Source organism: Pundamilia nyererei, unplaced genomic scaffold, assembly GCF_000239375.1.
Source record: "Pundamilia nyererei isolate P.nyererei 1_Seehausen unplaced genomic scaffold, PunNye1.0 scaffold00015, whole genome shotgun sequence".
Taxonomy (NCBI): Eukaryota; Metazoa; Chordata; class Actinopteri; order Cichliformes; family Cichlidae; genus Pundamilia; species Pundamilia nyererei.
The window spans coordinates 1,348,596-1,365,813 of record NW_005187416.1 but is presented as its reverse complement, the minus strand read 5'-3'; the positions used below and the strand labels follow the sequence as shown (position 1 = coordinate 1,365,813).

The 17,218-nt window shown below is 41.2% G+C and overlaps 1 protein-coding gene across 1 annotated transcript; it reads right to left on the bottom strand.

The window, feature by feature from the left end:
* Positions 1–2,944: 2,944 nt before the first annotated feature.
* LOC102210589 (ubiquitin carboxyl-terminal hydrolase 2-like) lies at positions 2,945–10,956 on the bottom strand. The gene is made up of 12 exons (XM_005725360.1): positions 10,578–10,956; positions 6,214–6,261; positions 5,998–6,121; positions 5,795–5,906; positions 5,604–5,714; positions 5,246–5,310; positions 5,041–5,144; positions 4,793–4,873; positions 4,614–4,692; positions 4,241–4,348; positions 4,030–4,150; positions 2,945–3,777 (listed from the first exon to the last, which is right to left on the bottom strand). Exons 1-12 carry the CDS (start codon positions 10,761–10,763, stop codon positions 3,672–3,674), a joined length of 1,245 nt encoding a protein of 414 aa, XP_005725417.1. The 5' UTR covers positions 10,764–10,956; the 3' UTR covers positions 2,945–3,671.
* Between the last annotated feature and the right edge of the window lie 6,262 nt (positions 10,957–17,218).

The following is a 17,218-nucleotide window of genomic DNA, read 5'->3' as shown; positions in this document are numbered from 1 at the left end:
AGCTTTTCCTTCAGGCGTTAACCTGCTCAGTGGCTCAAGGATAAGAGTTTAAGTCAAAGTGGGGGAGAAAAGAAGAGAGGGTGGTGGAGGTGAATACAACAAAGGTTCCCATCCCGGTTAGACTGATGTGTTAGTTTGATTATATATTAAAAATAACAATTAAATATTCAATAATATTAATATTAATAATATTAAATATTTTCCTTTTTTCATGAAAAGTATTGTTCCCATTAAACAGAATAGATTAATTGCTTCACAGCAGAGACAGTATCCGCTAAAGGTTTGAGAGTTGCTTCAGATGTTCCTGGATAAACTTCTTTCTAGTCATCAATGAATGTTGCACGACTGCGCAGAGCTCCCTCTAGTGGGGGAAGACCTACATGATGAATGTGGCTTTAATGTGGGTGAAAATGGTCATTCTCCCTGCAGTTTTAAGCCTCTAATTGATATTTAGCACAGAGGAATTTTTTTGGGTAAATTACTAATATTAATTAATATCTTATAAAGTTGATGGTAAATAGAAGGATGTTGTGTTTTTACACTACTAGCACACTCAGAAAAGTAGGTCATCTTGCTTTATGAAGCTGCAATTCCTTACATAATCTAATCTAATCTAATCTGGGATTCTCCGCCGTTTGACCTTAGAACTGAAGAAGCTTCTCGGATTAGAGGTGAAATGTCTTCAAACAACTTAAAGAAGTCCAGACGCTTTTCTTTCCAGGCTCCTTAGACTATGATGACCTGGATGACTGAGAACCTTCACAGACAAACTAATCTGTCCTATACAATTTAGAGCTGCACCATTAAGCATCATTTATATATCTAAAAAATGAAATGAGCCAGAATGGTAGGAAACTGTGTCACGATTAACTCTGAAAAACATCAATATCTCCAGTCTTCGTCAGTTTCAGGGTTTTTTTGAGGTGTGCCACAGTAGTACGAGAAAGGCTAAACATGAAGAAAACTTAAGGCAAATGAATATGATTCTTTACTGTTTTAGGGAAATTAAAGAAACAATACTTTGCAGATTCTGTTTTACTGTGTTTGTTTAAATGAAATGCAGTTTGATTCTTTTTTTATTGTTTAACAAAATGCATTGAAGTAATTTTTCTGCCATGTTTGGCATCTGAAGCGGGCAAAAAAAGGGGACATTAAAGGGAAAATCTTACTTATTTTCCTCTGGCCTGTCCTCTGTTTGATTGTTTTAGTAAGATTTACCTGAGTTTTGGAACTCAGCTGCAGAAATAAACCCCTTCTTTTGATTACAGTGGAAGTAAATGCCTCTTACCTTGTGGTGCTCAAAGGTAATAACATTTATTTCCAGAAATCATGACCCAGCTGCTGAAAGAGAAAATTCAAAGGTTCTCCACTCTTACATCAAAACACTTTCATCAAGGTTTGAGGATCTCTTTAAGTGACTGGGTCATGATTTGATAAAATGTATGTTTTGGCGAGCTTTGAGCATCACAGTGTAAGTGCCATCTGTCATTATAATCAGGGGAATGCAGCATTTCTACAGCTGTTATCTATAAAAATAGGCACAGTTTAGATCAGCCCAATGGATGGCTTTGCAATATATTAGTAAGATCTAGTGCCTTCCAGGTCATTTCTCTCGAGGACATGATGACATCATCAGGACACACTTGTTTGTTTGTTTTTTCTAATTGTGCTGTTATGAACTTTAACATTCAACATGAGCAGTGCACAGCTACCACGCACCTGGTTACCAGGAAAACTGGCAAAACCTTTGCTTTTATAGAAGTGCTCACCTGCTGATCAGTTAATAAAGAGCACTTGATCATCAGCACCTGAGTGCTACTGTCAGCTGATCTTTTGTCAACTGAGCAGGCAGCCCTGCATGTTTTGTTTTGGCAGATTTTTAAGCCAGATGCCCTTCCTGATGTAACCCTGAGAGAATTTAGGTCTCTGGCTGGACGCGAACCAGCAGCTTTTTGCTTGCTGAGCAAATATATAAACCTCTTTGGAAGGAATGAAGGTGTAGTTGATGATTAGTGGATCACAAGTGACTGGTGAGACCAAAATGATACTCTGGAAGGGAAAGTGTTGATTAACAGGAGTTGGGACACCCCCTGTCTGGATGGATGGATTTATTGCATTAATTTGACTTCAGAGTCGCTGTAAGGCCTAAAGAGCCACTTGTCTCGTACGATGTACACAAAGGCACTGCCTACGGTGGCCCCGAGAGGCCAAACGGACGGCAACTTAAGAAACTTAAGACAACACCAGCAATAAGAAAAACGCTGCAAAAGCACACAAAACACAATCAAAATAGAAAAACGACAAAAAGAAAAGAGAAATGGGAAAAAAGATTTCCAAAAGCACAAGGGAAGTGTTTCTGGGGAGACAATAACCCGACGGACCAGTTGCAGGAACCCAAAATATGCTAGGTGCGTTTTATCATGATTCATATAATACTGATGACGGACTTTTAGCCTAATATTTAGGCTAACACACTTACCTTTCATCTTTTCTTTCCTCACAAAACCGATAGATCCTCCACTTCTTTGAAGTGTCTCCCAGCGCAATTCTTAGCATATTTTGGTTTCTGCAACTGGTCCGTCGGGTTATTGTCTCCCCAGAAACACTTCCCTTGTGCTTGTGGAAAGCAGTTTTTTTCCCTATTTCCGTTGTGTTTTGTGTGCTTTTGCAGTGTTTTTCCTTATTGCTGGTGTTTTCTTATGTTGCAGTCCGCTTGGCCTCTTAGGGCCATTGTACACCGTTCTGCAGAAAGTCTTAATCAGCACACACTGCTGGTGACTATCTATGGGCTCTTCTGTGTATTCAGCTCATTCTAATTTATTCAACTGGATCAGCAAGTGTCTGCTGCACGTGACACAGGATTTCTGCTGTGAAGTGTGAAAATAAAGGGTTAATTAATAAAAAATTAAAAAATAAAAAAATAAAAAAAAATCACACATGCAGGGCAAGTTAGTGATGGATTTTAATAATTTACAGGCGCTGGACTGTCTTAGGCTTTAAGTCAGTCACATTTCCTGGAAGAAGCTGCTTTGGTATGTGCTTGGTGTGACTTTTCCACAGTACAGTTACATTCGCTGCGCTGTTGATAAATACTGTACAAAAATATAATAGGACGTTCCCTCTGCACTGGCAGAGAGGGAAACCATAAAGCTTTGTTAAATTATATATACACATAATGCACGCTCAAGCTCTGACATCATATTAAATAGAATAAATTATATCTTGCATTTGGTGTGTGAGGCGTGCTTCTCAAGTCTCTGTAATAACAATAAATGCTTAACACTAATAATCTATATTCAAAAGAGAAAAAAATGCACTCAAGTGACAAAAGAGAAGCTTCAAAATGTCCTTTTTGAGTGAAATAAGGAAAAAAAAAACAAAACCATGCTTGCATATTGCAAGCAGTGTATTGCAAGTTTCACACTTTTTACATTTCCTCCCACTGTTGTTTCACTTCAACCCAGCCAGTGAGCGAAGCTTTCAATCCTTCAGTGTAAATATGCCTTCACATCCACTGTTTGGCGTCTCGGCGCTCCTTTTTCACAGCTTGCATTGGTCGGACTCTCTCCACTAGGTGGAGCCATCTCCCAGCAGGCAGCGTCTGACTCCTTTGTTTTTCCTTCCCTGTTATCAGTCCGAGTTTAGCACGGCTTATCGCTCCTCGATGGCACCTAAAGCCGACACGTCTGATATTTGCTGTGTGAAGGGGTGGCCAGCTCGTAGAAGAGGACGTAGGCATTGCTGCTGCGAACCTGGCTGGAGGACATCGGGCTCACCCTGCACAGAGAGAGCACACGGGAAACACTGAAGCGAGGGCAGCTTAGCACAAAGTTAAATATTTGCACATTATGAACCAGGCTCCAAACATGCACACTTTGCTGTAAAGCTGTAATGAGGTCAGCTTGATGCAATTAAGATTAGGTCACTTTCATCTGACAGCAGGTATATACAGCTTAATTAGACTTTAACCCTTTCTGCCAGTCTGATAAGATGATACGCTAAGTAACACGATGATGCGAGAGCTGATACCTGGAGTCATTGTAGCTGTACCACTCTCCCAGAGCTGGGTTTTTGCAGTAGGCTGTGTAGTGGCCTCCCAAAGCGTTTCCACTGTGGTTGGACACTGCATAGAGGTTATACACAGGGCGCTCTGCAGAGAAGAGACAACACAGCTGTCAGTCAACACAGCGGCAAAGCTAAAATAGATTGATTGTCCTTCTCTCCTCTGGAAAATACATACCGCTGGATTCTGAGGCAAACTCCCGCAGGTCCAGATCTTTAAGAGGGAAGTTGACGTAAGTGGAGAGCTTGCTGGCTCGGACGTTGGAGTCTGAGAATCGTTTAAGGTCTGAGGGAACACTGGGTCAAGGATCAAAACTGGTTCAAAGATAGCTTTCATCGATCATGCGAGCTACAACCGACTGGCAACAGGCAGCAACTTCGAGGGAACACCTGCCCAATGGTCAGGGAATGGACATTTATTCCTAGTGACTGGAGATTACCAGGGTGTGAGCAGCCAGTCTCCATGCTCAATATATTTATCGCACATGGCATCATTGAAATCTCTCTGCTTTCTGGAAATATTAAAATGCAAAGATGTGAGGAAAGGATACGAAGTACGAGGACCTGAGGGAACTTCTGGATGCTGAACCTCTTGGTGCATTTTCTTCTGGCTTTGCATTTGGTGCACGTCTAAGAAAGAGATGAACACGGTGTAGGCAGTGTAATCAATACATTGCATCATCTTTACAGAGGAAAGTGAGACTTGGGTTATTTATGCATTGCCTCTTACCGGTCTCTCCTCTCCATCCAACACATCTTCCTTTGTAAAGAGTCTCAAGCAGTCTTTGAGAGTCACTTCGCCTGCACTCTTCTGTGGAGGCAGACAAGCGTTAGAAATCAAGCCCTGCGTGAAGACTTGCCTAACGCTTATGATTAAGATCGGTAACCTCTACAAAAATTACATTTACAACGTGGATATAATTTTTAAATCTGTGGCTTATGCAATGCGATAATCCAAGACCACAGCAGGCATTTTACCTGTGCAATAGGTATCGAGAGGTCCCAAAATGGATCAAACACAGTGGAGCGGAAACCACAAGCTGTGCAAGTCAGAGAGCTTTTCAGCTGCCCCACAAACAGATCTATGAGCAGGATGGAGGGCCACGTTAAACATTTATATTCCTTTAAGGCTTATTTAAGATTATTATGCAGCTATGGGTTAAAAAATAAAGAAATCACTCACCCACTACTTTGCTGTCCTCTCTCGCCAAGTACATGTTCCACATCCTTCTGCCTTTTTCGTCATCCCTGTAAAATAAAAACAAAACAAAACAGCAAAGTCAAACCGATGTTATGTTCACCTGCAAACCAGTGATAAAAACTTCAATTAAAGCCTCTTTAAGATCCTTTGCAACTCAGATATTGATAAGTAAACTCATTGTTAATATTAATTCACCAATTTTGGGGTTTGTTTCTCCTCCAATGGCCACAAAATGTCAATTACACCATAATTATAGATGAAAGCTCGCTATGTTGACCACTGCAGCCCAATCAGGGATACAGCAGTCACCCAGACAGGCTGAGTGTGAGGCCACACTTACGCGAGGTGGTCAAAGTCCAGGACGGACACTTTAGGGCGGACCGTCACCCGGTTGACTTCATTATGGAGACCGTCCAACAAGAAGCGGAGAAATTCCTGAGCATCCTGTTGGCTGTAGAGGGAGACGTTTTTACTTGATTTTACTGATGTGCACGGCTTCAGGTTGACTTTAAAAGAAGGCGGAAAACTCACTTGCAGCCAACGAATTTTGGAGCACACCTCTGGACCTGGTTCCTGAATTCAGAGGGACTGATGGGCTCATTGTTTGCAGAGGTCCACAGGCTCTGAGTCAGCTTTGCAAACTCTGAGGTAGACAAATTGCAGAAATCAGACCACCATCTCAACTTGGTAGGGAATTAACTCGACTTAAGATCTGCAAAAATAACTCATCGTACCTTCGATGAGAGCAGTGTTTGACCTGCAGTTGTTGTTGAGGTCTGTGATGTGGCCGTTTCTCAGACAGTAATCTCTCAGCTCTAAAGTGTTACTCAGACACTGGAGGATGGAGTTCATGAAGCACTGCAAATCACATCAACAGAGAGGCCCGGTAATTATTAAAGTGAAGACTAAACAGAGTTATTTGCACTTAAAGGACAAAACGTGACACTTACAGTGTTACCCAGGTTCTTCAAACCCACCAGGCCCTGAAGACTCTTGTTCTGCTCACAGAAAAAAAGAAAAGAGAGATGTCAACATTAAAGATTTACATGACAGTAAATGTGTTTTTCAAATGACAGAGCAACTGATCGGAGGCACTGCTACATTTATTCACAAGCACTTGGTAGTGAGAAGGACAGTAAACCAGTGAAAGTCTGACCATGCACAACGAAAATGGAATCGAATGGAATATTCAAAATTATAGTGTTTTTTCCAACATGTGTAACAACAGGTCAAAATTCTATAAATTGCATCTATAACATGTTAAACAGCAACTGTTCTTTCAAGGCACTGGCGACAGTAGAAAGGAAAATCTCCCTTTTAACAGGAAGAACCAGGATTAGGGAGAGTCAGCTTGACTTTGAGTTTGAATCCTAAACATATTGTATTGTTTTTTTATCCTCATAAAAAGGCTAATCGGTTAAGTTTTGAAATAGATCATGGTTTGGATTAAAACACAGTTGTTGCCACTTTTAAATCTCTATTTTCTCGGCTCTGTGGTTAAGTGTCACCATTTTTACGAGAAAACAAGTGCTGCCTACTCAAAATGCACTTTATTGTAATGAATGCAAACCTGCTAAAACAAACAAAGAAACAAAACAAAGGCCGAAGAAGCCAACAGATCTGCATGCACCATCAGTGTGATCAAACCACTGTGTGAACAGCAGCTGTGTCAGATTCCTTAAGAGTGAACGAGTCTTAAAAGACAGGATGGCATTCGTGCAATGTGTGCGTTATGACGGTCACATTGCTGGCACGGGTCTGCCGTGGCTATCGGCTAGGGTTCCACGTGCTTAGATTAGATACCACGGTTCGCTGGGACGCCTCCCTGCACCCGTGACTGTGGTGAGCCCACCAGCTCACGCCAACGGTGACATAACGTGAGCATGTGACGCTGACCGGAGACAAAAAGTCCCCCCGGTCTGCAGGAGCGCAGCGTGGCTTTCAGTTGTTTGTGTAAAGTTTCACATCACTGCCTGAAGTCACGGATCAGCTGGTTGAGTTTTGGACATAACTCGTGCCGCCGTAGGTTGGAGTAAATCATCTGTGGCCCGGGATTGATGCAGGTGTCAAAAAAAAAAAAAAAAAAGTCTGCTGTGCATGAGCTGACAGGATCCTTTTACAGAGCGAGACAGCTGATGTGCGATTATGACATTTTTATGCTTTATGGCTTTTTTTTTTTTATCCCCCACAAAGTATGAGGGTGGAAAAGACATTCAGCTCAAAAACCTGAACATCTGCAACATAATTAAACAAAGATCATGAGTCAGAGCTGATGTTGCTGCTCGGTTCACAGTCACTGTGTGCGTAAAACTTTGTGCCGCCTATGTTTCCGTCAGCGCCCCGATGACGGTACTTCCGCACGCTGCTCCTGTCAGCAAAGGCGTCGATGCGTGACAGTGCCGAGCTGCTCTTCGACATCATGATACACTCTTATTATAATGTTCCCTTATGCAGGACGGGCTACAGGTCACAAACCTGTTAACAGCTATCATGCATGTCAGAAGAAACAATGATGACATTTATTAAAGAGCATGGAATCCATTTATTTCACATTTTTAGTATTAACAATGTCCTGGAAGAGCCAGGACATTGGCTCTAGTTTGTAGCTTGTATCAGACCCAAAATGAACTTAAAGCCTGATGGTTTCTTTCTTTTTAAATGAAATGACATGCTGGGGTTAGCTTGTGGGACTCTAGTCTGTTTTTAAGAGCCGTCTCCACAAAGAACAACCAAGCTAGTTGCAACTATAGTACACTAATTACATTTATGCATTTCATTTCTGCAGCCCATTAAGTATTAATCCTCTAATAGTGCATTTTTAATCCATATTAAAGCAGCACAGGTTGCAGGCATCCTGGGTTCTGGATTACATCTGGATGTAAGTGGTTATATAATCAGAGCGCTCCCTTTAAATCTCCTGATGGGCAGTTTAATTCAATATTGTTTATATAGCATCAAATCACAACAACTGCCCCTCGAGGTGCTTTATATTGTATATCGTAAGGTAAAAAGCCTAAAATACCACAGAGAAAACCGCAACACTCACATGACCCCCTATGAGAAAGCACTTGGCAACAGCAGGAAGGGAAAAACTCGCTTTTAACAGGAAGAAACTGGCTGAACCGAGCAGAAAGAGAGGGATTTTGGCCATTTGAGAAACCTTGGAACCTTGGAAACAAACATTTGCAAGAAAAATTCCACGTTGTCTTTATAGCGTCCGGTGGAATTCTTCCGTGACAACCGGATTATATCTGCGTTGCAGTGCTTAACCTTGGAAACCTGAGCCGAGCAGGATGAGTGTATCTGATTACTAGTTAGTAATGCTGAACATTAACAAATCTAATATATTTGAACAAAGTAATGTGATTGTTCCCGTCTTTCCTCCCTCTTATGTGCCGCTGTGATTATAAGTACTTCTAGCTGAGAGCTTTGGTGCCTCGTGATCACTGTTTCCATCCCTCAAAATAGAAGTATGACTAAACAAGCGATTAATTCCCCTTTGCCTAAAATCTTTGTGTTTCTCTTCCTCTGTGCACTATTCGAAGGTGACCATATGGTGTGGGCCCCCCATCTGCTCCGGTGAGCACCAGCCGGCAGGGCTCGGCACACTCAGCGGGCGCCTTTTGATTTAAACGACCCGTCCAAAAATCGGTGGAAGCGATGCGTTCAGGTGAACCGGAGCTCGCCACGCTGGTCTTTGTGACTTCAAAGAAAAACAGAGAGACAGAGAGAGAAAGCGCAAGAATGTGCACTAAAGCAGCTCTGCATGCCTGCACAAGGCCATATAACATGTGATGAAGCAGGCAGCCCTCCTGCATACGCATGGTGCCAGCTTGCGCCACTCCCTTGGAAACAGTATAAACATAAATCTTTGCTTCATGAAAAGCAAAGCTGGGAAAAGTCCAGAATACTCAAGTAGAAGTACTATTACTTTCCCTAGACTGTGCTTAGGATACGAAATAATAAGCAGGAACAGAGGAATTTATAAGTTATCCGATTATTATTTTTTAATGAACAGCCAGTTTCAGATGTTTGAAGGCAGCTGTGAAAAGCTGCACCCTGATGCTGTGGATAAGCTCCTGCTAACAGCTCCCTCTGGCTGTACTTTGAGTTGAAGGCTCAAGTCAGCTAAAGCATGCTGATATGTTTAAATTAAAAACAAAAAAAGAAAGAAAAGCCAAGAAATTCTGACTTTGAGTGGCATTCACTGCTGCTGGCGTTTCTGCTACAGTCAGCGGATAAACTAATCGGCTGTAGATTTCTTTCCACCTTTTCAGATATTCAGAAAATGTCCTGCAAAATATACAGATCTTCTGCTTTTTTTAAGTGACCATAAACTAAATATGTCTGATGCCATCATCACAAACAAACAAAACAACCAAGAAAGTCTTGACCAGGTTTTCTTGGGCATCTGTTCGGCAGGGGTGGGGATTTCACTGAAAGCCAAAATATTAAAATACGCCTTCAAAAGCGACTTAATTAGAGACTTATTGACAGTGTAAACACCGACACACGCACTTTCTGAGTAAACCAATAATATCCCCCATCAGCGACGACTGGATGTGTGTACGTTGTGACCTCAGGTAAACACCGCAGACCCACATGGACCCACATGTGCAGCTCTACGTGTGAACAAAATGTCCTGCGTAGATGATAAGTGGACATTCCTTATCAACAGCTTTTCTTCCTATTACACAACCAGCTTGAATAGTAAATAATGATGATGCAGGGGTTAGAGCAGCCCTTAACCCCCCCTACACGTGCCCGTTTGTGTGTGCGTTTTCAGCCCAGTACTTCTCCATTTCGACACCAATGACTGGTTAAAGGTCAAACTGAGACCTCCACCTCAAATCCTCTGGCTCTTCACAGGGTTTACAAGTTTAATGACTAAAGGTTCAAGAGCTGTTAAAACTGACTCCTTTAAGTCAGTGTACCTTATGCCTCACTCACAAATTCATCTAGTTTGCGTGATCCTTACGTATCTGCTGTCTATTTTGCTCTCGTAATCCCATTTCTCCTCATTTATCATCATATTTTTGCTCTTTATGCATCACTGCTAATAATTTCATCCCAATATCTGTGCAGTAATATACTGAAACGTTAGCCTCGTCAGGGCCTAGGCCCCCTCACGACCATATATCGTGGTGACACCCCTGGAAAATCAGTTTAGGACTATATGCAAAGGCATAAAAAACTTTAGTTCTTTATATATTTTCAGAAAGTCTGATAAATTCAGAGAGGCACCAAAATAAAATCATGCAGAAGGAGGATGCTTTGACACAGATGAGACAGATCCAGGGGGTGCTGGACTCACCTTGGCCTGGTTGATGATCAGACCCATAAATGTGGACACCAGCACGGACCGGGACAGCGGGTGGCTCCTGCGCCTCATCTCCGGTCTGTCACAGGGGAGAGCGGCCGGGTCCTCCGGCACCGTCACGGTGTAAGAGTGTCGCAGAGACGGCATGTTCGTTGTCCGATAGAAAGATTGTAGCGTCATCCAAATAGCAGCTCCAAATCGCGCACACGCAGGTCGTTCACTGAAGACGAAGTCAAGTGTAGGTAAATGGATGCTGAGTTGACGCGCGTGGGATCCCGCTGTGCGTGCGCAAAGTCAGTATGTCTCTTCTGTATCTCACCTGCACGCAGATCTCCTGTGTTGTGACTATCAGAGCGCGTGAGCTGGAGTTTTTACTGCGTGCGTCCCCTCCCACTCCGAAATGACTGGTGCTGCCTTTACGTGCTGTGGGAAATCTGATTACTTCTACTTTGCGCATCGACAGGTGTGAAATAAGCAGCTGTGACCTTCGATTAAATCACTTATTCAAAAACCTGTTTCAGGAAATCAGTATGTAAAGCATTGCAAAGTCCGTTAAAAAATTTACAACTTTTGTATATTTAATGACGCCATCCACAATTTTACCTTCTTACAAAAGCAAAGTTTTCCAAATTACATTCCCTTGAAGTACACAGGAATGGGTTGAAATTTGTGCTCCTCATAACTACAGGAGATCATCAATCCATCCATCAGCTGGAGCCTGTCTCAGCTACCGTAGGGCAAAGGGGGAGTACATCCTGGACAGGTCGCCAGCCTGTCGCCGGGCGACACAGAGAGACAGACGACCAGTCACACTCACATTCATACCTGTGGGCAATTCACGATCAATAATTAACGTCACTCACTTAATGTCTTTGTTCTACAGGAGATGTCTGCATTACATTTTCATGACTAAAAAGGAAAATTAAGCTCTGTTAAAAACTGCAAGCAAGTTCATTTTTGTTTGTTTGTTTGTGTGTCACGTGTCGCGATCTCTATTTTTTAATGCAATTATTAGAACCCACTTTGAGCGTCATTATCATGGGTTTTGTCAGAGTTTAAATAGCAAAACTGCACCAGTTTTAGAGCACTAAATACTAATGCTGTATGTCCTTATAGTAACTTACTATAATAGCTTACTGTTAGTAATCTATTTTATATTATTCTTAAAGTGGCGCTTAATTTAAGTTTTACTTTCAATGACAATTCTTAATAAATTCTTACAGGGACTAGAAAAAGAGCGCATATTTCTTGCATATTAGCATCTTGCTTGTGGTTACTTGAGTTTCAGGCTCCAGTCCTGTGGAAACAGCTCCCAGTTTGTGTTTGGGAGACAAACACCGTATTTACTCTCTACTTAGTTTGTCCTATCATGGGCGTAACTTTGTGCTGAACATTGAGGGGTCGAGATCTCTGTCTAAATAAATAAATAAATCTGGGTAAATTCCCAGATGATTAAAAATGCAACTATTTTGCTGATAATTACTGAAATGAGTAAAGAAAATCAACAGCCTATTTATGCAAGATAATTCATAATTTTATTTGGAGGGTCATAACCCCCCTAACTTGTTTTTCTTTGTGTTGTCTTGTTTTTATGTGTTTATGGGTTTTATTTACTATACCTATCATCCATACGTAAGGAGCTCAGTCTGGGGGGAGTTCTTTTTTCTCCTCGTCTTTCCTCATGTTGTGCTTTTTCCATTGTTATACCTCTCTGCCCCGTCTTCCCCATGTGATGTTTGTGTAATGTATGTATGGTTGGAAGGGTAAGATGGCACTGGCGTAAGGTCGGCAGCCTTCACCCAATTTCTTTCGGGGCCAATGTTCAGGATCAATAAAGTTTTATTTAATTGAATTGAATTAAAGGTCCAAAACATACAATATTAATTATAATAGTTAAACTGTTCAGTTGACTCTAATGTAAGTAAACAACCTGAACACTTTTTCTCTAATAAGTTACTTTGTTACAATAAGTATTGCATTGTATGTAAGTAAATACAATAAAAGTCATATTGTAACCTTCTGTTGTTTTAAGAGGTGAATATCTTTTATACTAAGTACACAATATATAAGAAGGAGCTTTACATTTTATGGCCTCGTGGACAAAGGTAACGTTTGAGCTTGATCACAATTTCTTTCAGCCTATCAGCTCTGATAATTCAGACACAGCTCAAAGAGCAGCTGATCTCTTGTATTGTGTGTTTTAATGAAGGATATTCATCAACAACAGCATAAACGAGGAGGCAGAGATGAAAGTATTTCTGCTTACAGCTTTCTAACAAGATGTTTTCAACATCACACAGCAAGGAATAGTTTGCTGCACTGCTATAGGAAAGAAACAGTCATGTTTTATCTCAATGATTTTGGTTTATAGAAACTATATAAAACAGCTTTGAGTTTGATAAGAGGCTTGTAAACTTTAACAGGTCCATGTTAGCTTCTATGATTTCATCTACTGGCTGCAACGGCAGGACCATTAAAATCCTGGAGCAAAGTCCGGTGGCCTCATAGTCACGTAGTGCAATGCTTAGCTGGTGAATCAGATTTTATACCTATATGTAGCACTGCATGAGGAAAAGGTGAAACCACGCTTTTAGTTCCACAAATGATGTCATTTTGAAAATGACATAATCGAAAATGTGGACAGAAGAGATAGAAGAGAGGTTGAGGGAAGTCAATCATTAGTGTCCTCTGGATTTTATGAGTATTAGCTCCACATTTAATGAGAATCTGACCACTTACAGATTTGTAGCACATAACATTCAAACATGCAGCCCGATCCCCGTCAAACTACCACACTGTGGAAAAAATGAATGTGCACTAAGTAGGTCAGTGAGGCAACGCCTGAAACAATAGCAAAGCAAGCACAGCTAAAAGACAGAGTTCGAGAATTATTTTTAATCAACCCAATAATTAAACTCTCCATACGCACAGGAAGAATGAAGCTTCTTGACATTCCAGCCATGGATAATTGTTACTGCATGTTAAACATGACACACATTTCACTGGGTAAAGCTGCAGGTTTATCAGGGAGAACTGGCTTAGTAGCTTTCGATGAGAGGGTGAATTTAGGATGATAATCTGTGAGAGTTTCAGTAATTGTTCACTGTCTCGTGTGCTGCTGCACTGATGCAGCTGGTATAAAAGAAAAAATAAGAAAAAGGGTTTTTTTGTAGTTTTTCTGCTGATTAAGCTTGACCTTTTTCCTCTAGTCTAACCTTTTGAACTCTCTGTAGCAGCACACTCAGAGAGAAACTGTTCGCTCACCCAACCCACTGAGTCACAGTGAGTCACCTGGAACAGCATGTGTTGCGTTTCCCATCGTCACAATCTGTATTTTGAAAATGACCACAGACTTCAGGTGAGGATGATGAAAGTGTTGCAGATGTTTGGTCCAAAACCAACCTGTGAACCTGATACGAAGGAATGGGTTTACTTGAGTCCTTACGATAAGTGTTCAGATATTTAAATCAGGACTACATCCTGAGGGTAACATGTAAATAAACATACCTAAAAAATAAAACCGAAGCTGTGAGGTAAACCGGGCTCCAGAACTGAAAATGAAAGCAACATTAAAATACCCAGTGACTCCCAACAACCAGTCACCAACTGGTTGGGAATACACAATCATCTACAGCGACCAGTGGTTGCCAAGTTGGTCACCAACTGGTCTAGTGACCAAAAGGAAAACAAATGTGTGAAATCATTTTGATGAGCTTTTAAATGTTTATTTTTGAAGTATCTTAGTTTTTCCTGTGTTGCACTTCGTCTCACAGCTGATTACATAGAGACCAGTGCTGTTTGTCCACCTCAGATAAATTTGATGGAAATGTTTATAGGTTGTTGCCTGCAGTTCAATTCATATATTCATATATTTATTTAATATTTAATAATTATTTAAACCTAAACAATCAGACGACCCTGTATAAACAAGCATTTGATGACAGCAGGAAGGAAAAACTTCCTTTTTCACAGGAAGAAACCTCCGGCAGAACCAGGCTCTGGGAGGGACAGCCAGCTTCTACCACCAGTGATGGGAGAGTGACAGGATAAAAAAACATGGTGTGGAAGAGAGCCAGTTGGAACGATGCATCAGACATTTTGATTATTTTTAATAATTCTGGAAGCTTGAATCAGTAAAAAATGTTGAAAATGTTCGCAGCTGTGCCGATTTCAGAACTCCAAAATCACAAAAATGGCTCGACTTGCCGTTATTTGTTTACTATCTGTTATTAAATGTTCACTTCTTACTTTGAAGCACCGAGACCCTAAATAGTCAAACTGCCGCAGAGATAGCAGCTAATTCATTCAGCATCTAGCTGGTGTCTGCAGTGAGATTAGCTGCACACACTCTTTGAATCAGGTTGTGTGTTGCCAGGTTGCTTCAACAGATGGGTGGAAATTGTATTTAGCAAGCGGACTGTTGATTAATAGCAAACCAGATGGTCCCTCTCCTCTTTAGTCCGGAGGGAGTGGTGTTCAAGTTCTCCACAAAGAAAACTTGGACTTGTCTGAGCACAGAACAGTTTTCCACTTCGGCTCAGTCTCTTTTAAGAAGACAGCAGCATTTCTGGATCATCTTCACATGCGACGTTTTCTTTGCACGATAGAGCTTTAACCTCTGTGAATGACACAGTGTTCACAGACGATGATTTCTGGAAGTCTTTCTGAACCCATGAAGTGGTTTTTAATGCAGAACACAAATTTTCTCCAGATTTCTCCAGATGTTCTGAATCTCTTGATAATTTTATAGACTGTAGATGATGAAATACTTGAAGTCTTCACATTGAGGACCATCACTCTGAAGTTGTTTCGCAATTTGTAGAGTTTTCATTTATTTATTTTGCTGATTGGTGATCCTCTGCCCGTCTTCACTTCTGAGAAACTCTGCCTCTTTAAGATCCTCTTCTTATATCCAGTCATGTTACTGATCTGCAGCCAGTTAACCTGTTAGCAGTCGGACGTACCGCCCACGGTACATTGGATGGTTTAGGGGACTAATTGGACTGCTAAGGGGTTAACCTGACCAGTTCCTCCAGCTGTTTCTTGCTTTCTCTTTCAGCCTTTTGTGAGACGTTGCTGCCATAAAATTTAAAAAAAAGCGAATACTTTCATGACATAGTGAAATGTCTCAGTTTAAACATTTGATATAATTTTTTTGTATTGTAAAAACAAATATGGGGTTGTAAAGATATATTGTATCCTATAGGTTGCATTGGTAGGTTGAAAGCCTTAATTTCTAATGAGCTACCGTCGTGTGTCTGATTATATGGGCTGGATGTTGTGGTTTAGCAGGATTTATATGTGTTCAAATAATTTGATTTACTTCAAGCCTGTAATAGATGATTAATTATTAACCTGGCTAGTTAATGAAGGAAATGTACATTCTTACTGTGCACAATCTCATCAGCGTTGAAGTGTTCAAGTATCTCAGTTTGAAACATGGTGAATTAATAACAGGGGGAAATTGCACTTGATAAAATTGAGATAAGAACCGAGACTGGGATAAGACCTCTAAATAATAATCATGCCTGAAAGCTGTGTTATGCAACCAGCCAGAGCACATGCATGCCATAAAAATTAATTAACTAAAAAAAAACAAATGCGCGTTTAAGGTCGGCACTGTGAGGGAAACTCACCCTGCCAGCTCTGCCCCAAATAATTATACAAGAAACAATTGCAACAAAATCACACCCTGTTTTAAAGATGGCATTAATCCTCTCGTGCAAACACTTCCACTTTGCTGCTCTACGCCCAGGCGAGGCCTTTGTGCCTGTGGAAATACTCGTGCCTGAACAAACCCAGGGAATCCTTTCTTATAAGCTATGCAATTACATAAAGTTTACACTGAGTCACTCACTTAACTGCTTTCACAAAGAGCAGCAAATAAAGAACAATGAAATACCAGCAGTGTTATGAAATGAGGAACAGATGCACGCTGAAATGCTTTGGCCTGTTGTGGTTGGTGACTGTGGAGGACAGCGTGAGTAGAAATGCAATACTTTTACACCCGCCGATCACTTTCTGAGTTGCAGCTGTTCTTCAGCCTCTCAAACGTCTTATGGTCACATGGCAACAACTCATGCAGGCATGATCAAGACAAAGTTCAAACTGTGAATCGGGACAAAGGTGATTAGAGTGACTTTGAACGTGCCGTGGTTGCTGATTGTCTAAATATTTCAGAAACAGCAGATTTACAGTGATTTTTCCACCCAATCGTCTTTAGTGTTTCCAGAGCGTTGACAAAAAAAGAGAAAATATCAGGTGAGCAGCCGTTCTCTGGAGCAAGCAATGTAAAATAACCAGACAGGAAGGCAATGGTAATTTAAATAACCACTCATTACATTCAAGATGCAGAAGAGCATCTCTGGATCCAGAAAACATCAAACCTTGAAGCAGATGGGCTGCAGCAGCAGAAGACCACACTAGCCAACACTTCTGACAGCTAAGAAGCTATACTGGTCACAGATTAATTCAAAATGTGTTACTCAGTTAGATTTAGGTACACAAATGAGTCTGTTAGGTTTACACATTAAAACTACCAGGTTCTTGTGCTCATGGCTGGCACTTCTTTCACAGGTCTGTCCCACATTCGTACTGCAGACAGGAAATGCACTGATGAAGAGCTGCTGCAAGAA

Excerpts from the sequence above, each read along its gene's own strand:
- LOC102210589 (XM_005725360.1), bottom strand. The coding sequence starts at position 10,763 with ATGACGCTACAATCTTTCTATCGGACAACGAACATGCCGTCTCTGCGA. Across the intron at positions 5,715-5,794 it reads CCAAAATTCGTTGGCTGCAA|CCAACAGGATGCTCAGGAAT; the intron begins GTGAGTTTTCCG and ends CTCCCTCTACAG. Across the intron at positions 5,145-5,245 it reads AGAGGACAGCAAAGTAGTGG|ATCTGTTTGTGGGGCAGCTG; the intron begins GTGAGTGATTTC and ends TCCTGCTCATAG.